The sequence below is a fragment of the Carassius gibelio genome, chromosome B23 (assembly GCF_023724105.1).
Source record: "Carassius gibelio isolate Cgi1373 ecotype wild population from Czech Republic chromosome B23, carGib1.2-hapl.c, whole genome shotgun sequence".
NCBI lineage: Eukaryota > Metazoa > Chordata > Actinopteri > Cypriniformes > Cyprinidae > Carassius > Carassius gibelio.
The window spans coordinates 24,418,488-24,443,507 of NC_068418.1; the positions used below are offsets into that span (position 1 = coordinate 24,418,488).

Genomic DNA, 25,020 nt, shown 5'->3' on the forward strand with positions numbered 1-25,020 from the left:
ACAATGTTGTGTCGTATAGTAGGCTATACCGACTTCGTAACTCGCTACCCCTCCCACACTGGACATAGCAGACGTATGTACCAAATACAAGAAGCTATCAATCAAGAAGGTATCAGGATTATGAGTTATTTTTCATTTTTAGTTTTGATTACTCACTTGGATTGATCATTCATTTTGCCAGCACTATAAAGTTTATTGTATATAGACAACCTTAGAAGTGTAATTGTTACTAAGCCTGTACCACTGTTCTTGTCCATTGCCCTCGAGATTCCTGCGGCTAAGCTTGGATGTACATTTACATTCCATTAAAAGTTATTGATGACATGCCTCTGAAGTTTGACTTTTTGCATCATAACAATACTTACTGGCAACTAGTCATCATATCTCTAGTACTTTAATGTATTTGCATTGTACTAAAATGCGTTCATTTTCAATGGGCATATATGCGGCTTGAAAGAGGTAGCCTATAGTGCATCCCAAATTTTTCAACATGAACATTTTAATATAACATTATAGTCATTATGGCCTTTAGAAAAATGTTTTTTTGAGGAGGTGGGGTAGTGCACAATAGGCCCCTGTGGCACGGCCCAAGCTTTTGTTCTTAATGGCATTTTTTCCCTTACATTACTTTTACTTTTATACTTTAAGTAGTTTTTTAAACCAGTACTTTTACACTTTTACTTGAGTAAAAAGCTTGAGTTGGTACTTCAACTTCTACAAAAGTCTTTTTAAACCCTAGTATCTATACTTCTACTTGAGTAATGAATGCCAATACTTTTGACACCACTGATCATTTGAGTCAGATCGGGAGTTCATAGCGGGCTCGCGAATCATTTGAGTCAGTTTGGGAGTTCGGAGCGTGAATCATTTGAGTCAGATCGGGAGTTCGTACCGGGTTCGCGAATCATTTGAGTCAGTCCGGGAGTTCGGCGCGTGAATCATTTGAGTCAGATCGTGAGTTCGTAGCGGGTTCGCGAATCATTTGAGTCAGTTTGGGAGTTTGTAGCGGGATCGCGAATCATTTGAGTCAGTCCGGGAGTTCGGAGCGCGAATCATTTGAGTCAGATCGGGAGTTCGTACCGGGTTCGCGAATCATTTGAGTCAGTCCGGGAGTTCGGCGCGTGAATCATTTGAGTCAGATCGTGAGTTCGTAGCGGGTTCGCGAATCATTTGAGTCAGTTTGGGAGTTTGTAGCGGGATCGCGAATCATTTGAGTCAGTCCGGGAGTTCGGAGCGCGAATCATTTGAGTCCGTTCGGGAGTTCGGAGCAGGTTCGCGAATCATTTGAGTCAGTTTGGGGATCGCGAATCATTTGAATCAGTTAGGGAGTTCGGAGCTGGTTCGGAGCGGGTTCGCGAATCATTTGAGTCAGTTTGGACATCAGGGCCAGCGCTGTGGTGGGGCATTCGAGGGCCGTGCCCCCCCTAGCGGTTGTTGATGTCCCTCCTACAGGCCATGGCATGGCCAATATATATATATATATAAAAGAATGGGAAAATGCATAATCTAAGTGCATCATGATCCTGGAACAACATTCAAATTAACCAATCAGACTTGAGGGATAACATTTCAGGAAATATCTGTTTTAGGCTTACTATCAGGGTTAGGTGCTTTTACACCCTTGTTAATCAGCCATAATTTCCCCCTGATTAAAGGAATAAATTATGGGTGAGGTTAGGTTTAGGGCAGGGATTGAGTTAAGTCTGTATTTTTGGACAGTACTGTTGATCCAGGAACATGTCTTGGCAAAATCACAGCGACCCCCTCTAAAGCCATGTCACACAATGATTGACAGTCGCATTTCTGGGTCTTTTCTCAGACTATTTTTTTTGTTTGTTTACAAAGCCTAAATCAGTCACAGAGACAGGTATTAGTTCTGTAATTTATTGATTTATTTAGTTTTTCACTTATATCTGTTACACTTTTTTGTGTGTTATTAAAGAAATCTGCGCAAATGTGTCTTTTGATTCAGAACTAGAGCGTCTAGTGGTGCTTATCAGTTGATTTTTATTTGTACACGAGTTACACATCACTTCTGTCTGAAGCTCATGTTCGTGACAGACTCACAAAGTGCAGTTCTGTGTTCAGACAGAAGGAGGCGCCAGGCACCGGTCACCGTTAATCACAGGGCAACAGACAATGCCCGAGACAATACCGAGCAGCACCGCCCACAGTCACATAATCATATGAATATGGAAATTAGCCTGGAATTTAATCTGGCCTTATATTAAGTGAGTTATCGTGAAACCTAGCCTGATAGTTGTGTTATTGCTTTATTAATACTCAGAGTCAGTTTGAAACCATAAAGAGTTTTTTTACATCCCTATCTAGATTTACAAGCATTTTTTTATTTTAGTACCCTTGCTCCCTTACTCTTCTCTTTTTATCTAATTGTAGTGCTGTTTACAAGAAGGGTTAAAAAAAAATATTATAAAGTATATTCGTTATTTAAAAATAATAATAATAATCATGCATTTCTTGCAACAGCAAAAATGTTTTTATTTATTTATATTGACATGCAACACCATAATTGGCTAATTGATGTGATTTGGGCTAATTAGTTATAAATTAATTATAATTAGCAGGTGTCACAGGTTAATGAGAATCTTGGAAAAGCTTTCTTTAGTAAAGGATAAATTACTTATTTTATGTGAAAGCACAGCATGAGCACGTTTTTATAATTATTTTAATGTATTGATAAATTTGTATGGTTACTGAGAGTGGGATTCTGGGTAAAAATTATCTTTTGTTTGATTCTCCCTTTTGAATCTAGTTAGAGCTTGAAGAAGCGCTGTCTCTTTATCAGTGTTCATTTGAAGGTCACTGAGCTTTTCATTTTATACCTTCAGTGCTCTCATCCTTCCCTGCGTGAGGCTCAGCTGCTGTATCAATCCATTGCAATACCCAAACTACATGTACTGTATATACGTCATACGTTCATGAGTCTGTCCAGCTCCGGCTGAGTGGGTTGTAAAAGTAGCCAATGAATAATACCTTGTTTTTCCCTCCATTATGTTAAATAGGAAATGTGGTTCACTACATAATACAAATGTTTGCAGCAAAAAAAAAAAAAAAAAAAAAAAAAAATATTAAATTTAAAAAATGTTATATTAGTCATTAGACTATATATATTAGTTGTACAGCTTAAGTTTAACTGAGTATATTTTAAAAGAAAAAAGTTTAAAAGAAACAATTCATTCTTCCATTTCAAAATTTAAACCTTCTTTTATTAAATAAAAGACTTATTTAATGTAAACAAGGATTAGTTTTTGGATCTTTTTAAGCAGAATTGAGACTTAAAATCTGTCCTGGCCACCATTACTTTATTACAAGAGTATTCTGCTGATCCAAGAACAATAATTTAAAAATAATCATATAAAATTTCTACATTGAAATACATTTTTTAAATCTATATAAACATTAGAAATCGTAAATACAGTATATATAATTTTGAATCATGTTAAAAATGTAATTAAAATGTGCACATTTAATTTAGCCTATGGGGGTGTCGCTCAGCAGGTACATGCTCATTTAATGGAGAATAACTTGTTTGAGCAATTTCAGTCTGTCAATCGTCCATATCATAGCACGGAAACAGCACTTATTAAAGTCACAAATGACTTGTTAATGGCTGTGGATTCTGGACTTTTATCAATACTCATTCTTCTTGATTTAACTGCAGCTTTTAACACTATCTCACATAGTATTTTGTTGGAGAGGTTGATTTCTATCAGAATCACTAGTATCCCCCTTGATTGTTTTAAATCATATTTATCTGGTCGGACTCAGTTCGTTCAGATAAAAAAATGTAAATCGCAGATATTTCAGATAACCAGTGGTGTGCCTCAAGGCTTAGTTTTGGGCCCTCTTTTGTTTATTATTTATTTATTGCCTCTAAGACAGATTTTCCATAAATTTAATATAAACTTTCTCTGTTACGCAGATGACACCCAGCTCAACTGTATATGTCTTTGAAGCCCAGTTCAGTATTACCATATTCTTCCCTTTTACTATATCTTTCTGAAATGAAATCATGGTTTACATGCAATTTTCTCAAAGTTAATGATGAGAAGACTGAATTCTTAAGTACTTAATCAAAACTGCATAACCGTGGACGTTTTACACTTACTATTGATGATTCTGTTATCTCTCCTTCTCAGGTTAAGAGTCTGGGTGTCATCCTTGTCATCCTGGGTGTCATCCTTGAGGCACATGTAAATAATATTACACGGTCAGCACATTACTATCTGTGAAATATCAGTCGTCTTCTAGCACCACTTTTGCTAATGGTACTACTGTCCTTGTGCATGCATTAGTTACGTATTGAATTGATTACTGAAATTCTCTTCTCAGTGGTGTTTCACGTAAACTTCAGATGGTTCAGAATTCAGTGGCTTGTATCATTACACGAACACAGATGAAAGAGCATATTACTCCAGTTTTAATGCACCTTCATTGGTTTCCATGTGTATTCACCTACTCGATCTCTCAGGTCTTCTGCTTCTGTGACTCTTGTATCATCTTTACGTGTGACTATCATGGGAGGTAGAGCCTTTAGTTGTATTGTTCCGACTATTTGGAGTACTCTACCTCAGGACATACATAATAGTTTTAGTTTAGTGATTGGGTATTACTTTTTCTTCGTATTATTGTTATAGTGTTGTATTGTATTGTTTGTTTGTTTTTCTTCTGTTTTAATTATGTATTTTATAATTGTAGGGTGTCCTTGAGTGTCTTGAAAGGCGCCCATAAATAAAATGAATTATTATTACACTGAATTTACAGTCTTTCTAGTAATTTTTTCTTTGTTACCATACATTATATATATCTATATCTATATATATATATCTATATATATATATATATATATATATCTATATATATATAGATATATATATATATATATAGATATATAGATATATATATTAGTGGGTAATTCATATATCAGGTCTGCTTTTTACGTTTCCAAAGATGAACACAAGCATGTTGTTGTGAATCTGCTTGCGTGTTTTTTCATTTATATTTGTAAAAAAAAACTATTCTGTCCTTCATGTTGCTGTGGCAACTTGAGGCGACATGATGCTTTGTGTGGTGTGTACAAGAGAATGATGGAGAAAGAGGAGAAAGAGAGGCATGTGAGTCATAAAATACTGTGACCCTGAAACTTGAGCAGAAAAAAAGAAAAATCTGCCTACAGTAAGAACCAACGAAGGCTTTGGAGGGTCAAGAGCAAGCTGCAGTCAGAATGACCTGAAATACAAACAATGGCCATTGATGGTGTTCTGTTAACAAGCTGGTGAGTCACAGGGAAATGCAATCAAATTGCTGAAATGCCTGAAGTGTTTCAGTGTAATTTCTAAACGTGAGGAGGAGAGGCAGAATTTAATGATGTGAGAGCGGCGCGCTTGTGATTTGATCTTCAGCCGTCTTGTTTCAGCCTGAAACTATCACTGGCATTGAGTGGGCAGCAATTAAAGCTGTAAACTCTGGAGCTCGGCCCCCTGGTGTTTGAATTCAATTACATAGCTGTTTATTGAAAGACATGATATTTTTTCTGTCCATTCTCCAGCTTTGTGCTTTGGAGAAATCAATGGAATTGATTTCATTCTTCTGTCTCACATAAGACACAGTTATTTTACTTTTCACACTAAATCACAGAGAAAATAAACTATTTTCTTTGTAGGAGCTAAAAATCATAGTTCAGTCTTTCTTAAGCTAATCACAAATTGAGTCTTTTCTAATCTAGATATTTATTTATTCAGAGGACACCCATTTTAGCAACACTTGCACCAAATATCAAATTTTGAATGAGAAACATCATTAAATTTACTGCATTTACATATGAGACAAAATAAAATAATAATAATAATAATAATAAATCCACTGGCAAATTTATTTTTAAGATATTTGTTAATGATTTGAAATTAAAATAATTTATTAAATAAACGACAAACTGAATGACGTTTTTAGAAATAATAACTAAATAAATAAAATAAATTGCATCAGATTTATAGAACATATATATAAAATGAATGGTTTGTTTTATACACTTTTTTATTTTATATAATTCTACAACTCCCATTTATCCAAATATGGATGATGACGACAACGACGATGGCTTTATGACTGATATGCAAAAGACAATATGAAGTAATTAATTAACCTTTAATTAACTTTAACATTCAAAGAACATTTGTTGTAACAGAAACGTGTAACGTTTTGTGTAACGTATTGTGATGGAACAACTAAAACAAAAACGAAGAAGCATATACTGAAGGACAAAGCAGTATATACTGGCATAAAGAAGCAGCCCCCTGATGACGTCAGGGTCTGTCCGTGCGTGCTTGCGTGCGGGTACATGCTGTACCGCACGTGCCACCTTTCCTCTCACGTGCAGACCCACGCAGCAGAGGACGGAGCACCGCGCCACAACTCACAACGATCGAGACGCAGTCTTTTCATAGGCTTAAAAAATGTTTGCTGAATTTAACCCGCATAAATGTTTAATTCAACGCAAATATGCCATTCATTCCCCCGCCCCTTTGGAGGTGTACAAGGGATCTCCCTAATTTGCATATTAACTACAGAATGATGCTGGGTGTGTTTACATTAACGTTTGCATTTAATGTACAGAAATGGATATATATATATATATATATATATATATATATATAGAGAGAGAGAGAGAGAGAGAGAGAGAGAGAGAAATAGGAAACTGTAAAATGTGACAAACATTTGAATGCATTTATTTAACTTTATTTCTATCTTTTCATTTGACATTATTTTATTATTATTATTAAGTTATTATTATTATGTATTTTGTTTATTCTATTGTACTTCCTGGCTTGTACTTTTTTCGAATCAATAATAAATGTATGACACCACTGATTTATAATATAAAAAGGGGCCCACAATTTAATGAACATTTTTCTTAACAAATGAAATACATGAAGCATAGTAGCATAAATCTAATTTAATTATAGTTAAAGAAATAAAAAAAAACTGTAACCAAAAAGTATAACAGGTAACAGTATTTGTTCTTAACACATCAAATAAACTCAAATTTCAAATCTCTTTTAACTTTTTTGATTATAACTGAAAACTAAGGAAAATCCAAAATTCTTAATGGAATTAGTGAAATAAACTTTTTGATGATATTATAATTTTACAACCAGCTCCTGTATGCCTGCTTTTGTGGTCAAGGGTCACACACATAGACAGTTAAAGGTCACACATAGGCTTGGGCGGAACGATTAACTTTTAAATTTTGGGGGGAAAGAATATGAAGAACAAAACACCTTAAATAGTATTGCTTTTGGTATTCGTATATTTTTGAGCACATTGTGCGAATAAATCGTTTAAATGGTGTTTAAACTAGGAAAATTGTTCGCATTTGTGACACGCCTCCCCCGTCTAATGAATGAAATGGAACAGCCCGCTGATGCCACGCCCCCTCCCCGCTCGAGTTGATGTTGTTTATGTCAGTCAGAGACGTTTGATGGAGGAAGTGACAAAAAGACACAAACAAACCTGTCGAGTTTCCCCAAAAGTGACAACTCCCGCGGCTTTTCAGAGACGTTATGAAAAATAGGATTATTGCCCCGAAACATATGTTAACACAGGGGGTAATAAACTCATGGAGCTGCGCAACGGCACACAGGGGAGACTAGCGCGCCTCCGGCGGTGCTGCAAGCGAGCCAAGCCGCCCAGCGCACACATGAGGCGGGATGAAGGTAAAGTCCTGCGCCCGCTGCCTGTGGAGACCAACGAGGACGACGAGGAGCTCATGGAGGAGGAGGACTGTTTCTCCACGGGCTTCCTCAAGCGTGACAGTCTCCATCCCGCCGTGTTCCTGAAGACGCCCAGGTATAGCTTGATCCGGGAGGTGGGTCGCGGGAGCTACGGTGTGGTGTACGAGGCCGTCGCCCGCAGGTCCGGAGCCCGCGTGGCCGTGAAGAAGCTCCGCTGCGACGCGCCCGAGAAAGTGGAGCTGGCGCTGGCCGAGTTCTGGGCCCTGGCGAGCCTGGAGAAGAAGCACGAGAACGTGGTGCAGCTGGAGGAGTGCGTGCTGCAGAGAAACGGGATGGCACAGAAAATGAGCCACGGGAACAAACGAAACAAACAGTATTTGAGATTAGTTGAAACTTCACTCAAAGGTAAAGAACTGTAGAGCTGTTGCATGTTGTTGTCATAAGATGAACTGATATATTGATTGATATCTGTTTTTTTTTTTTTTTTTGAGTGTCAACACAAGAAGTGGATTGTTTAGTGTTGTAGCACATATGCCTTTTGAGGTGCATAAAAGCAATGCAACTTTGCAAGCATGACAAATTGCACTATTTTAATGTAATGCATGCCTGTACTGGGCATCTTTATGCATGTCACCATACGTAGGAAGAGAAGGCATTCTGTGCGTGAGGGAACATCATGTTCTAGCACCCATCATGCATTAACCCCTTCTCTCCCTTATAGGCCAATATCACTTCTGCCAATATGCTTTAGTCTTTGTGTGCAGTTTTCAAAGTTTGAGTCTCTTTTTCCAGTAGATTAAATAATATTGTCATCTATGGGCATGCTGTCAAAATCAGATTGAAGTCTACTGTCACTGAGCAGAATGCAAGTAGTTTTTGAAGAAATTTACTAGATAAAGGTTAATTTTTAAGTAATTGCAGTCTCAAAAGTTCAGTTTGAGCTCATTAGGTGTTTTAGTGCATAACTTAAAAAATCTAATTGGAAATATACATTTTTATTAGTTGTTAAAATTGTATTATTTTGTATTTTAGTAGGCCTGGAAATCATATTATTATTATTTTTTTATTTTTTCGTCTGATATTTCCATGCACGTGAACCCTGAATATAGTTTTGACATGAATTATTTACACATCCTGCAGTCAGACATCTGTACTCCATAAAAAAATGGATTTAAATGGGATTTGTGAATATATATATTCACACAAAAGGAAATGAGACACATAATGTGTATAATTCTTGAAATGGGACGTTGGTGTTTTGTGATTTGGTGTGTTGAGGTTGCGTGTTTGTGGTGTCGTGCGAGTGCTATATTTGTGGTTGGCCTCAGCAGTAGCAGGATCTATTTTGTGCTGACTGCCTGTTATGTAAGTGTCACCATTTACTGGCCTCGTCCACAATGGAAAAACTAATCCAGACGCGACAGGCTTGTTTAGGAGTTATTTGAATGTATTTTTCTAGCTCATTTGGCTAATAAACACATTTATGGATCACAGTTTAATTTATCACAAGAATTATTTTTTTTGTATTGCCAGTCAAAGCTCTTTGACCTTAAGTATTTCTAGTAGATTTATTAATATACTGTCATTGTGCAGTTGATACTGATTACAGGATCAAGATTTATTTTAAAATCATTGCACCATAACAAAATCTGAGTCGTTGAATGCTGTAGATTGGTGCATTTACTCTGCAATATAAATTCCCAATTTTTTTTATGAATTTTAAAGTTTTTATGGGTATTACAGAGCAGTCATTCTGCATTTGTGACCTGCATAGGTCAGTTTTGCCAGTAAGCATATTCACAGCTCTCAACTTTGCCACTGACCTAAAATATTTACTAAATACACCCTGGAAAGATTATAATAGTTTAAGTTTTACAACACATTCACATGTTCATAGTTCAATAAAGATTCATTTTTAAGTCATCACTTTAGTGACACATCACTGCAATCACTAAAGAAAAAAAAATGTTTAAGTGGTGCATAACTTTAAAAAAAAAAGAAATTGGAAATGATTTTTTACATGATATAATTACATGATATAATTTTTTGAGACTTGGAAATTGTCATTTTTAAAATTCCCCAAGTGTTTCTAAGTTCTTGCAGCATTTGTATGGGTCAGAGTCCACCGGTTCTCCATGCATTTCCCTAACCCTTGTTTCCTGAAGCTAAGCGATGTTGGTTATCACAGAACACAGACAGATTATCAGGGTTTACTCTCATACGGGCTCTTTGGAAAGCATCCAAACATGCCGCTCAGCTAACGTCTGATTGGTGTTTTGCTAGCCTGTCTGCGTTAGCTAAATCAACAATGAAGTTCTAAGGCTCGGAGTATGAACAGTAAAGCTGCTGTAGTTTGAACAGGACTGGGATTAATCAAACACAACCATGTCAGTTTGTTAACGAGCCAGAAACAGCAGCTTATCAGTTAGAAACCAGCGACATTCAATAAAGAGCCGTTTCGTCTGACTCAGCACAAATAACTCAATGAAGCACGAGGAGATTTTGGAGTGGGTTTGATCTGCCATCAGTGGTTTAGTCTAACCTCAAACAAATGCTAATTTTAACCAGGGTTATTAAAGTTGAATAATAAAGCCATACAAAAAAATAAAATAATAATAATAATAATAATTGCTTGAAAGAAACTACAATTAAAAATATAAATGTGTATATATAATAAAATAACTAACCTACTTGCCAAGGCAACTAAAATTACGCAGACATTTAACAAATAAAACGAATAAAGATATAAACAAAACACACAATCAAATTAATAAATCTTTAACCAAAATAACAAAGGAATAGGAAGAATATAAAAACTAATCAAAATATAATAATAAAATAGTTAAATATAAAAATAAAAATAAATCTAAAATATACTTAGTACTATAGTACCTCAGTGATATTAAAATAAAAAAATCTGTCAAAATGTATCAATTGGAAAATATTGCAATCTTTTATATATAAAATGCAATATTTATATATATATAAACTGTAATCTTTGCTGTTTTCAATTTTGACTAACATAATACATAATTTGACTGACTGATAATCATAATTTGACTGATTAATAATAATCTGAAATGTTTCTTGAGCAACAAATCAGAATATTACACTGATTTCTGAAGGATCATGTGACACTGAAGACTGGAGAAATGATGCTGAAAATACAGATTTGATCACAGGAATAAATTACATTTTATTGAAATGGAGCAAAGTTATTTCAAATTGTTATATTATTTCACAATATTACTGATTTAACTGCATTTTTAGTCAAATAATTGCAGCCTTGGTGAGCAGAAGAGTCGCTAACTGTATTCTATTATCTTTCCAGGTGAGCGTATCTTGGGTTACCCAGAGGAACCGTGTTATCTTTGGTTTGTTATGGAGTTCTGCGACGGCGGCGACCTCAACCAGTACATCCTCTCACGGCGGCCTGATCCACGGACCAACCGTAGTTTCATGAAGCAGATGACCAGCGCTGTGGCCTTCCTCCATAAGAACAACATCGTCCACCGGGACCTCAAACCAGACAACATTCTCATCTCGCAGAAATCCGGCGATCCGGTCATCAAGGTCGCCGACTTCGGCCTCAGCAAGGTTTGCGCGGCACTCAGCTGCATGGAGAGCGAAGGCGACAACCAGGTGAACAAAAACATGGTGAACATTAACAAATTCTGGCTGTCGTCAGCATGCGGCTCCGACTTCTACATGGCTCCGGAGGTGTGGGAGGGACACTACACTGCCAAAGCGGACATTTTTGCTCTCGGCATCATCATTTGGGCCATGATTGAGCGGATCACGTTCATCGACGCCGAGTCCAAGCGAGAGCTCCTCGGCACATACGTCCGCCAGGGGACCGAGATCGTCCCGGTGGGTGAGGCCCTGCTAGAGAACCCAAAGATGGTCCTGAACATCCCACAGAAGACGCGGAGCATCATGTCTGAAGGCGTCAGGCGGCTTCTGCAGGACATGTTGGCGGTCAACCCGCAGGACCGGCCCGACGCGTCTCAGTTGGAGGTTAGAATGGACCAAGTCACATGGGCGGCGTAAGTCAAACCCATTGGCTGAAGAAAGCGAGCATGCACATTTTTCAGGTGGGTTGCAATTAAAATTTTAGATGCTGTGTTCACCATTTTTGTTCACCTCAGACCAAAAGTCAAGATTGCAGTTTAAATCCCATTATGAATTAAAATGAGACCTCTTGGGTTGTTGAAATGTATTAAAGGCACAATATGTAAGTTTTCGCCACTAGAGGTCGCATTTTCAAAACAATAACAGAGGCGGAGCTCGATGACGCAATGATGGAGCATGTAACAATGGGAGATGTTATTTTCACCAAATAATTTTCACGGATGATATTTGCTTAACTGTCTATTAAAACACACGTGAGAGTGGAGAATCTGTCCAGTCCCAGGTTTTCGCGAAGCTCTCTCCGTTTTGGAAACGCCACGGCAATATTTATTCTAGTTTTATTTCTGTGTTTGTCCCAATGCCTTCTTGCCTCAGTTGGTGTACGTCTATGTTTTTTTTTTCTTCGTACTTTCCAAAATGTAATCGTGATAACATAAATGCACAACAGTGGTGTTCTACATGCGGTATAACTTAAACGTCCGCATTTCTCCATGTGTGTTGCCGTAGTATTCATAAGCGAGGATTGGCGAGGATATTGTGTTATTGATAGGCGACAATGACCAAGGGACGTGTCATTATTTAAAACTGAAATTTCTCTGGATTTCCAAATCCTTGGGAACTTTTAGTACACAACTGAATGAAATATATAAAAAATATATATATTTTTTTTAATAAAATATCCAATAACCACTTGTGGGTATTGGATATTTTATTAAAAAAAATCTTATAAATGTTTTTCCTGGACACGCAAGTCATGTCTGACTCTTAACTGGAAGGGTGCTTTGCATTTCCGTTCTCCAGTGTTATAGCATATCCAGCACATATAGGGCCCTTTAAAATCCGTTTTATTTTTTTCTGGAGACAATAGTGATAAAAACCAAAATATTCAATGTCTACTAGAGTAATGCACTATTTTGTAGAGGGGATCACATAGTGGATTACATAAAGTAAACAACTGTTTTTGACTTTAGAATGATGGCAGCATTATTTATTAATTTTTTTTACACAGAGATTGGTATGTCTGTTAGTAAACTTTGTAAACTTTAGCGATCTTTTTGGCATTATATTCCAATTGTGATGGTTCAAAAATGGGGGAAAAGCACTTTTTTTCTTTTTCTTTTTAAGTTTTCGTGGCTGTAACTCACAAAGTACTACAGATATCTTAATATCCTTTTAGATTTTGTCTTTTAACAAACTTTTATTTGGGGATCCTTATTTTTAAGGTCCTGTATGGTTCATTCTCTGAGATATTGGGATCTCGATATGGCTCCATAATTTAACAAATCTATCCAATTGTTAAATTGTACACATTTTCATTGGTCAAAAACCAAATGTTGGTCACTTCGCACACCGCTGATACTTATTGTATTTTAAAAAAAGACCATCTGAAGACCACATAATGTTGAAAATAGGTCTACAAAATACGTCATATCTTCAGCACTCTATTGGCAGCCTTTGGAGTACATAAGTGTTAAAGTACTCAATGTGCCAAATTGGTTTTAATCCAAGCTAGAGTTCTTCAACTATTGAAGAACTCCTCATCGTTCCTGGTGCAAACCCATGTATTTGGCCTCGGGGGCAGCATGTACCCATCGCTCAACTCACAGGCCTGTTTAGTTTTCTGACGCCACACCCTGAGCTCCACGAATGATCTGATTAACAAGATCCGACACCGTTTTAGCAGCAGAATGCAGTCTGCCAGAGGCGATAGCGTCAGAGTTTAATACGCCACATACTCCCAACCAGGTGCTGCATGTTTTGGGTTTATTGCAATCTTTTATGGGTTTTGCATTGGATGGGATTCAACTGGAAAGGCCACAGGAAATGAAATGCATTTTAGAAGCCCTCTTTAGCATTTGTATTCAAATCATACTGAGGCTCTGTTTGTGTGGTTTTAATTCAAATAATGCAAATATGATGTGTAAAATGATGTCAGTTATTCATAATAGTTAATTTCACAAAGTTTATGTTTTTTATTTTATTAAATTAATTAATAATAAAATATTTATGTGTTTTGTTTAGAATCATGTTGGAATCTTATACTAAATAATCAGTCACAAAATCAGTAAAATTGGCTAAATCTCCAATGTTTATTTATTTTTAGTAATAATTATAACTGTATGTTTGTCCTCTTTTGTGCATTTTAATAAAATTAAATATTTTATTAATCAAAATGTCAAGATTTCCTAAAATATGTATATTCTTATATGTAATATTTAAATATTTATAATAAAATAAGCCAAAATATATGACATTATTCTGGCAAGTAATTAAAGGCTTTAATTTAATGAACATCTTAAAGTCTTAATAAAGTCCAATTTTAAACGCTAAACCAGGTGCTTCACGTTTTGGGTATAAGAAGTGATTTTTATGCAACATCAGTAATACAGGAATGGCATTCTAGCAGAGTTTATTGCATTCTTTTAAGGATTTTGCATTGGATGCGATTCAACTGAAGAGGCCAGAGGAAATGAAATGCATTTTAGAAGCGGCTTTAAAGCACAATTTTAATCAAAACTCGTTGTGTTGGTGTCCCGAGGCGAGAACATACTAAAACAATGACTCGCTCAGACTAGCACGCATCTCCAGTGAAATACAGTGACGCCGGCTTATTTGGTGTCAGATGGGTTGAGCGTCGTGTGCACGGGCCGTATGGATGTGACTCATGCGTCATTCGTTCAGAAAGCTTATAGAGCGGTTATGCAACTCCCTGCTTTCTCTCCCGGACGGCCTGAATGGAGGCAGCCATCCGTCAAAACAAGCTGGTCTAGCTGTTCGTCTCACGGGGGGGTGTTTTAGGGGGTATTTTTGTGTATTTACACCCCGAGCGCTTTCCGTTCCCTTAGACTTTTATCCTGGGACGAGGAGATGATTGCAGCTGTGCACAGAAGCCCTCCCTGACCCCACACAGTAGAGGTGTCTCTGCTCACGTTCAGAACATTTTGTTCTTTGCCTTCCAGCCAGTTGCTCCTGTGTATACTGCATCTGTATTACTGAGTACACCACTCACATCAACCATCACTAATGTGCTGGATCCTTCAAATATACTAATATAACATAAACATTCGTCATATATTTCATCATATTTCATATATTATCATATATCGGTTTATAAAATAATCACACGTTCTGTAATTTAAACCACAGGAATGAAAATACATATTATGTGTGACTCAGTATGTAAATTATATTCTTCCTTATCAATAATAATGTTTCCTAATTGTGTAATTAATTTTATTTGTTTAATTTTCATTTTAGTACCTTGTTTATATATATATATATATATATATATATATATATATATAAATATATATATAAATATATATATAAATATATATATAAATATATATATATATATATATATATATATATATATATATATATATATATATATATATATGTGTGTGTATGTTATTTTTAACATTTGATTTTAACTACTGCCACTAATAATAATAATAATCTTATCATTAATATCAAATTTTATTATTTGTCATTTGACACTATTGATAATTAACATGTCATAATTATTGTAATGATTATTGATGATGATTGTCTTTTTATTGTTTATTATTTTGTTTATTTATTGTTTTCTATTTAACGTTACTGGTTTTGATACTTAATGTTTTAAAATATTTAATAAAGTGCAATTTACCAATTTAATTATTTAATATATGAAAGCTAACAAATAAACTCATAAATAAATAAAAAATTAAGTATTAAAAAGTATTATAAAAAATGCATGAATTAATATATTTTTTTAATTATTTACTTTTTAATGTTTTATAATATTCAATAAAGTGTAATTTACCTATTTAATTATTTAATATTCAATTTGTTTAATACTCTTTATTGTTCCTTTTTTATTAATGTATTTTAACTTATGGTTGTTATTATTATTATTGAATTTTATTATATCGTTTATTTATATTTAAACTCATTATTTGTAATAATACTAACACATATTTGCTGCTTTTGTTGTTTTTATTGTAAGATATAGCACATTTGCTGAATCAGTTATATCTGAATCATAACTACCATGTTTTTCCCTTTCTGTTTAATTTATTCAAATGTAAGACTGTCAAACGATTAAACACTTTAATAAGTTAAATCATATGCCGAATAATCTGATTAATCAAGAAAAGTCATTATTGTGGCAAGTAAATCATTAAATGGATAAAGCGGTTTTAGAAGTCTAAATATTGTAGATAAAGTCAATAAAGACAAATTAATGTTCGACTGTCGTTTGATTAGACTGGAACTAATGCATTTAACAGAGCATTTGTCTCTTTTCAGAAATCATGTCTTGTTAAATTTAATCCAAAAGCAACATTGTTTGTTTGCGTTGTGGAGATTCAGGCTCCTTTGGGGAAGCTGGGGCTGGTTCAGGAGTGTTTTTCACGATTGTCGGGGAGGAGTGAGGGTTTATAGGCTGTTATGTAAGCATGAAAACATGCTGTTTTTCCATTTATTTAGCACACTTTTCAATGGGCTGCTTGTTTTCTTATTCTTCTTAAAATGATGCGAAAGGGCTGCTTTTTTGTAAATCTTCAGATTAAGTTCATGTATTAAATATTTTCAAACTATTAAATCAAAAGCCTAATATAAGATGTGAAACTGAAGTCGTTTTTACACTCTAAACCTTTTTTTTTCAAAGTCAATTAGAACAAAGTACATTTTACAAAAAAATATATAATATAAAATAAAATATTTCAGTCTTTCTAATTGTTTAATTTAACGTTACTTGCTGTTTATTTAATTAATTGTGATTTAAAAATAATAAGTATTAATTGAATTATTATTATTATTATTATTAATGTAATTATTTATAGCAGATGTTGTTTTTAAAACTGGTTAAGAACTATTATAGAACATATGTTTCATAATTTTATAAAAACATTTATTCATGCATGCATTTTTATAATACTTTTTAATACGTTATTATTTATTTATTTATTATTTATAAGAGTTCGCCCTATTTGTTAGTTTTCACATTAAATTAAGCGTGAAATTATGTCAAGTAGAAAGACTAAAGAAGCAATTTCTTGTAAATCATATTATTTTTTATTATATTTCAAATTTCTGTGTGAAAACTATTCAGCAGGTTTTTTTTGGTGTCTGTCAGAATAACTGGCTAAACGTGTCTATTTACCCAATTAGTTTATGTAGTCCTTTTGTGAAAAATCTCTCTGTAAAGTACATCTGATCAGGTCAAACTCAGAAAAACAATTGGACAGACGGCATTATCGGATTGTGTACAGCCATAGCTGGCCAGAGATGAAATCGGATCTGATGCAGAAACAGCTTGGATGACACCATGTTGCATCAGTAAATCATCTCGTGGCCAGCTGTCCGACACATGGACCTGCGATTACAAGCCAGCCGTGTAGTCTGTGATTATAGTGCGCCGTATCAATCAGAAATATCATAGTCTCCATGCATCAGGTTCGTTCAGCGGCGAGGAAAAACAAGTTTTCATGTGATGTTTGGAAGGAAGCCCACATGTAGTTACACAACCACAGCTACTGTGGAGGCATCCTGCTGACTCCGACCACATCTGTCAACACCTGCATGTTACTGTGTTGAGCTCAGATATCAGCTGCTAACCCGTCATGCACTGGATTATTGGGTTTTCAGAAAGAAGTTATCCATGATGCTTGCTAAATATAACCATTGCTTACTTTATTTTTAAAGTTCAAGTTTGTCTTGCATGCAGTCGCTCATGTAAGCCTTTCACAGTACGTATGCTTGAGCGTGGACAACAGAAATAATGGGAATTATGAGATATAATTATGAGATAAAATATATGACAGATTAGTGTTAATAAATATGACCTTACAGTAAAAATTTGGATTTAAAAGGTTAAATTAAAAGATTAAAAAGTCAGGTCAAAATTATGAGTACTACCAAGTAATTGAAGTCATAATTATGACTAAAATCCGCAATTATGATATATGAACGTATAAAATAAGAAGCCAAAATAATGAGATACTAAGAAATAATAATGGCCTAAAAAGTAGAAATTATTACATAAAAGGTTACAATTATGGGATAAGTATGTAAAGTCATGATTATGACATAAATGGGTGAAATAATGAGATACTAGATGATAAATACAACTTAAAAATGTAAACTTAAAAGGTGAAATTATGATATGAATATAAATGGTGAGATTACAATAAATAATTAAACCTAAAAAGTAATAGTTATGACATTAAAAGCCAAAATAATTAGATACTATGTAATAATTGTGGCCTAAAAAGTAGAAATTATGACTTAAGAGTTGCAATGCAATTATGATTAATGAGATAAAAGGCCATATAAGTTTGACTTAAAATGTCAAATGTATGAAATATCAAATAAAAATAACTTTTGAAATGAAACATTTGGAATTCAAGGGAAAAATTATAACATAAATCAAAATTGAGATGCTAAGTAATAATTAAACCATAAAAAGTATCATTCATAATTAAAACAAGTAGCAATTATGAGGTACGGAAGTCATAATTATGACATATAAAGTCAAGATTATGAGATATGAAGCAATAATTGTGTTTAAAACTTATAAAAATTATGAGATTGACTTGTCATAATTATGGATAAGGAATAATTACAACCTAAAAAGTAAAATTATGGCATACAAATTTAAAATGATGAGCTAGAAAATCAACTATGAGATATAAAAATGCATAATTATGAGATAAAAAGATGTAATTATGAGATACTTGATAATATTTGCAGACAATTTGGCACATTTATTAGATAATTATGACATAACAACCCTCTACGAACATCTTGGTAATTGAATCGCGATTGGCTAGTACATTTTTTAGATTACACCTTAAAAAGTCATAATTATGACAAAAAGTCCTAATTTCAGCTTTTTACTTTCATAAATTAGACTGTTTGTGTTAGAATTATGACTTGAGATGCCATAATTAAATTTGTCCACCATAATTTCATTCACCAAATCAGGATTTTGTGTGGTATTTGGTGAAAATGAGAGTACGGTTGAGTAACCGTTATGTTTTGCTCTCTCTACAGGTTTGCCCAGCGATGGAAATGAAAAAGGGACGTCGGATCCTTGAACTGAATTTCATTTCGTGACCGCTTCCAAAAAGCAGAAGTGAAATCAAATGACTTAATATTTCTATTTAAAAGCCCTCACAAGGAAATGCTATGCAGTCTTCTTTATTAACACGCTCGTTTTCTACTGTGGATCCTCATGCAAGTCTTCCAAACTGACCATGTGTTTCCTGCTCGGACCTCACCAGCAATGTTTTCACGTTCCTCTCGTTCTCTGCTGTGACTGTGCTGATGTTTCAGACCAGGTTTATACACACACACACACACACACACACACATTGCACTATGTCCTCAAACCGATATATCCCGTCTGCACCTCTGTGAAATCCAGACAGTACAGATGTAAATAGTTAGATGTTTGTGGTGAATGCTCTAAAATATTCACAGGACGACAGAGAAGGAAGTTATTATAAAACTCACAAACATGAAGACACACTGTGAATGATATAATGTGAATGACTGGGTTGGTAGTGACCCGTCTCTCCTGTAGCTGGAAATAAACCTGACCCGAACAACAGCACCTCTTTAAACAAAAACTCCCCCTTTGTGCCTTATTTTAACATTTTTAGAAAGTGTTGGATTGGTTCTCTTTTTTTTTTTCTTTTTTTTTTGCATTTGCAAATGCTAAATATATATATGATCCATTAATGCGGTTACAAGTTTTGTCAAGTAACTTCTTTTTCTTTAATCTAATTCCTTCTATTGTAGCCACTTCATCTAGATCTAGAACAAAAGCAGAGTATTTGTACTAATGCCATTGAACAGGAGATTGTTTGATTTTCTATGCAGACTCCACTTTGTGTCAATAATTAGACGAGGGATCAAATGAGTTTTGTTGTTGTTAACCTTGGTTTTCATCTGACTTCACATTGTTGTAGCAAAATGTCTGATTTCCTTTTGGCTCTTCACATCAAAAAGCTTTAAGACAGGCGTCACATTCACATTGTCTGGAATGTTTCGGTTCCGTTAGAATGGAACAGTTTGAAATGTTTGAATTGTAGCGCCTCACATCACGTGATTCCAAACGGAATGTTGCAGGATGGGCATCACTGAGTCACTCTAACTGGATTTCTCTTAACCTCAACACACTACTTTACAGCTGTGCCAGATATCAGATCTTTGTTTAAAAGAAAAAAGGCTTTAAATTGAAAGATGCATGTTAATTGTACTCCTGAGCACATTCACGGTTGAAAGAACAGTTTTCAAGCCATCCAAGATGTGGATGATTGTTTCTTTGTCAGAAATTAGAGAAATGGATAGATCTTCTATATAGCTATAGATCTTCTGCAGTGAATGGGTGCCGTCAGACTAGAGCGATGTGGATTAGCGTTACATGTGGATTATTGTGATGTTTTTATCAGCTGTTTGGACTCTCATTCTGATGGCACCCATTCACTGTAGAGCATCCATTGGTGAGCAAGTGATGCAATGCTACATTTCTCCAAATCTGATGAAGAAACAAACTCATGTACTGTACATCTACTGTACATCTTGAAGGGAATGAGAAAGTGAAGATTTTTAAGGTGAACATAAAAGGTCACAATAAGAAGCCGGTCGCATTTTTTTTCCTGTGAACTGGACATTTGTACCAGCCAGTGAGAAATCGTTTTTTCGTCTGTCAGTGTTTTAGTTTACATTCTTAGTGTTTCTACCTCACTTTCCCTCACTATCGTCGTGTGTCGCATCTTTTCAGTGGCAGTACTTTTATCCATAGCATCTCAAACAGACATTTCACTGTTTATGTTGGTTTTTTTTTTTGGGATGAACGAGTTGCAGAACCAGAGCTTTTATAGTAAAACTAAAATATCTTTGCATTTATCGCACATGATCTCTTTATTGATGGAAATAGTTCCTCCTCTTCAGTGTTTCAGAGGCTTTCTTCAGGTTTCTTCACATACAGGGAACTAGTTCTAGTTGTTCTTTTATCGAGACAAGTTGATGTTTTTCCAAGGACGTTGGAGGTCTGAAGTTGTTAGGATCAGACTTTTAGTGTAACTCACCTTGAAATACCAAAAAAACCTCATGGACTCGTCAGTAATGTCATGTTTCTTGTCCCTCAGGTGTTCACTGAAAAAGGTTTGCGGGTCAAACAAACACGACGACTATTTAACGATACTAACCTAACCAGAGATACGCACACTGACTAATCACTACAGACACGCAAACCAAACTCTTCTCTTTCTAGTTGTTTTCTTTCTGTCCGAGTTTCACTGATTATTTTGAGATTACAGAAGTTTTATATTGTGCAAATGTCTTCTTGTGGTTAATATTGAACTGGGTTTGGTTGATGATGCTATGAGCCATTTGATGTTTTTACAAAGCAGTCTTTTTAAATTGTGTGTAGTCTCTTGTTTTGTTGAAATAAAGAAATCGGAGAAAATAATTGTGTCTTGCTTGATGTGTATTATGAGGTTTTGCTTTGTCACAGTTATGCTTTTTTATCGTATAATTACTGTCATAATTTGACTTTATTTCTACTGTAATCAGACTTATCTGACAATTATGACATTAGTTATAATTTCTACATTTTATGCTGTAATTATGACTTTTTATGATCTTATTTCTATTTGTCATAATTACGATTTTTAATCTCATGGACTATCATAATTTTATCTATTTCAAATTTTTATTAGTCTTCTTATCTCGTATTTATGACTTCATATATCATAATTTTCACTTTTTGAAAAAAAAATAAATAAATAAAAAAGATTTCTCATTAAATACACCATTTCAAATCAATTACACTACATGAAGTCGGCAGTGTTCTTATGTTTTTTAAAGAAGTCTATTTTTCCTAAAAAAAAATTTTTTATAAAATATAGTAAATTTGAGTAAAATTCTAAAATATTATTGCAATTCAAAATACCTGTTTTCTATGTAAATATATTGCAAAATGTATTTTTGTGATCAAAGCTGAATTTTCAGCACATTTACTCCAGTGTCACATGATCTTCAGAAATCATTCTAATATGCTAATTTGCTGCTCAAGAAACATTTCTGATTATTATCAGTGTAAAAAAAAAATACTGCTTCATATTTTTTTTGGAAACTGACACATTTTACATGATTCTTTCGTAGAAAGTTCTAAAGAACAGCGTTTATGTCTTTGTAACATTATAAATGTCTTTATACTGTCACTTTTGTTGAGTTTAACGCATGCTTGCTGAACAAAAGTGTTATTATAACACATTTTTTACATGAAAACTTTCTTGTGATGCGATGCTAAATAATAAATTAGTTTATTTCTGGTTTGATGTTGATGAAGTATGGTGCAAAAAGTCAGTAAAACAGAAGATGAAAGGAACATATTAGATGATAAACGTGTTTCATCAGATGAACGTCATCTTGTTGATGAGCGTGACTCTTTAGTTGTGTTTTTCATCTCTGAGATCCTCCAAGCTCTTTTTTTTTCAGGCCAAATGTCAAATTAACTGGCGCTCATTGAAGATGGATAAGGTTCATGTGAATCATTATCAGCTCGCATTATGAAGAAGAATCAGACCTCGACTGTAATTAATCTCAGAGAGTTGAATAAATATACCTTTGTATTCAGTCTTTTCATTGTGAGTTAAGAACTAGAGCGAGAAAGAGATGGGGAAGGTGGACGAGACGGACCTTCTTCTCATGTCACCGTCACAAAAGACTCCATCAACACATCACGAACATACTGTTTTTGTGCTCCGCTTGGATTAAAAGGACCAGCATTGATCTCGCTTATGAACGGACAAGGTTTGAAATGCATAAAAACATCCGACTAAACAAACATCAGGCCAGCGTCGTGTTAATGAGGCTGTGGAGCAGGACAGAAGACTTCTGAGCCACAAAAGAGCCGGGGCTTTGAGAGGCGCCAGAAGAGCAGAGCTGAAAAGGTAAAAAAAAAAAGACAGCTAATGGACGACACTTGATTGTCTGCGGTCTTTTCACACGCTGTGAGTCAGTGGCAGACTTGGTGATCCATTGAAAAGTCGAGACTTCATTTGAACATCTGTGTGTGAATTATGTGTCTTTAGCACAAACATAATATATAAATTATTTGATGATTAATTAATAGTTAGATATTAATAATATAATATGTAATAATCACTCATTATAACATGAGTATATATTATTAATAAAAAAATTATATGAAATATTTTATATAATGCATAAAATATAATAATATTTTTATGTATTTTTATACACATGTAGGCTATATGAACACACAGGCTATACAGACAAATTAAAATAAATAGTTACAATTATTTAATTTAGTTTAATAAAATTAGTTTAATTATTATTTTTTAAATTAATTTATAACATTAAAACTGATAGAATTTATATAAAATGTAAATTAAATGATAATCATATATATATATATATATATACATACACACACACAGCCATTCAAAAGTTTGGTATCAGTAAAATTTGTAATGTTTTTTTTTTTTGTTTTTGTTTTTTATGTGAAGAGTTCTGCACGTCAAGGCTGTGAATTTATTTGATCAAAAAATACAGAAACAAAAAAAGTAATATTGTGAAATATTACTGGAATTTAAAATAATGGCTTACTATTTTAATATACTTAAAAACATAATTTATTCCTGTAATATGTTGACTTATCAATTTTGCTGCGTCATATTTTTTATTGTAGCCTGTGATACTTTTGAACAGCACTTTGTGTGTGTGTGTGTGTGTGTGTGTGTGTGTGTGTGTGTGTGAGAGAGAGAGTGTGTGTGTGTGTGTGTGTTTGAGTGTCTGAGCGTTTAAGTGTCTGTGTAAATATATATGTACATATATACATTATACACACACGCAGCAACTGGTGTGTCATGATGCTTTTTAACCTCAAAACATGTTGCAAAGGTCATATCATTAATGCCTTCAGCAATTAGCTGTCTCCAGAAATAAAATATGAAATGCACTCCAAATGAAAATTAATAAACAATGTATGAAACCCAACAGGACAAGCTAAAACAAAACCATATCTGATTAGTATCTAATAACCTAGGTGTACAAGATCACTTTGACAGGTGCAAAGAGCTGAAGTAAACCCACTGCTGCTTTAACAAGAGCGTAACTGAGCAGAGACGAGCGTGAGAGGCACATGAGAGATGATGCAGACAGAAGTGAGACAGTAATGGTCACTCTCCGCTCGTGACCTGACAGACACAGACAGACAGAGACGAGCGGGACACCACGTCCCAGACAGATCTGACCCACTTCTACAATCCCAGCTCCTCTGTCTCAGCTGGCACGGACCCAGCGCTTCACAAAAACATGCTTTTGTCTTGACACCAGGTTCTGTGACTGTTTCCATGATGACATGATCTGTAGCATAAACTCTGCATTTTCTTATACATAATGCAGAGAGATGCTGTATTTTGATGTCAACAGTGAGATTAGAAAGAATTTGCAAAAACGCTGGAATTGTTTTATAAACATCTTCACTGTTCAGCGCTGTTAATTAAACTGTGATAAGTAGGTCTATTTATTATTCTGATTCATGGAATGCAGAGCAGTTTGTTTCAGTAAAAGGTGTGGACCTAACACTGCAGGATCCAGGCTCTTCCGATCCGTTTCCTCGCAGCTCCTGGACGGGGTTAATCCTGTTTTCTGGGAACAGCTAATCTGTACTTGGCCCAGAGGAAAGTGACACAGCACAAAGTCAAATCAGATCACAAACAGTCGTCTATGTAGGAAATGCATGCCTGAAACTAGCTATTTGACGCTTAAAACTGCTATTTGTGTTTTTTCAACCACTAGATGTCTCATGAAAGCAGTGCATCTCAAACCAAAGCAAACTCTGGACATACAGAGAAAACTGGAAATATAATGAAGCATTTGGCATTTGTAAATAATATAAAGTAATATAACGCACAGCTAAAGTATTCACTGCATCTCATGTTTGTTTCACTTCGCCAAATGATTTCAGTTATCTCAAAGGTCTGTGAAGCCTAAAACAGCAAAATGACCCAAACACATAATGACACTGACCAAGCTAACAAATATGTGACCCTGGAACACACCTTAAGTGTCAGTTTTTCGAAATTGAGAGATATAAGATCTGAAAGCTGAA

At 34.7% G+C, this 25,020-nt stretch overlaps 1 protein-coding gene across 1 annotated transcript; it reads left to right on the forward strand.

Moving 5' to 3' along the window:
- The first annotated feature begins 7,472 nt into the window (after window positions 1-7,472).
- LOC128011897 (serine/threonine-protein kinase 35) lies at window positions 7,473-21,348 on the forward strand. Its single transcript, XM_052594677.1, has 3 exons — window positions 7,473-8,156; window positions 11,083-11,845; window positions 18,924-21,348. Exons 1-2 carry the CDS (start codon window positions 7,637-7,639, stop codon window positions 11,799-11,801), a joined length of 1,239 nt encoding a protein of 412 aa, XP_052450637.1. The 5' UTR covers window positions 7,473-7,636; the 3' UTR covers window positions 11,802-11,845; window positions 18,924-21,348.
- Window positions 21,349-25,020: the final 3,672 nt, after the last annotated feature.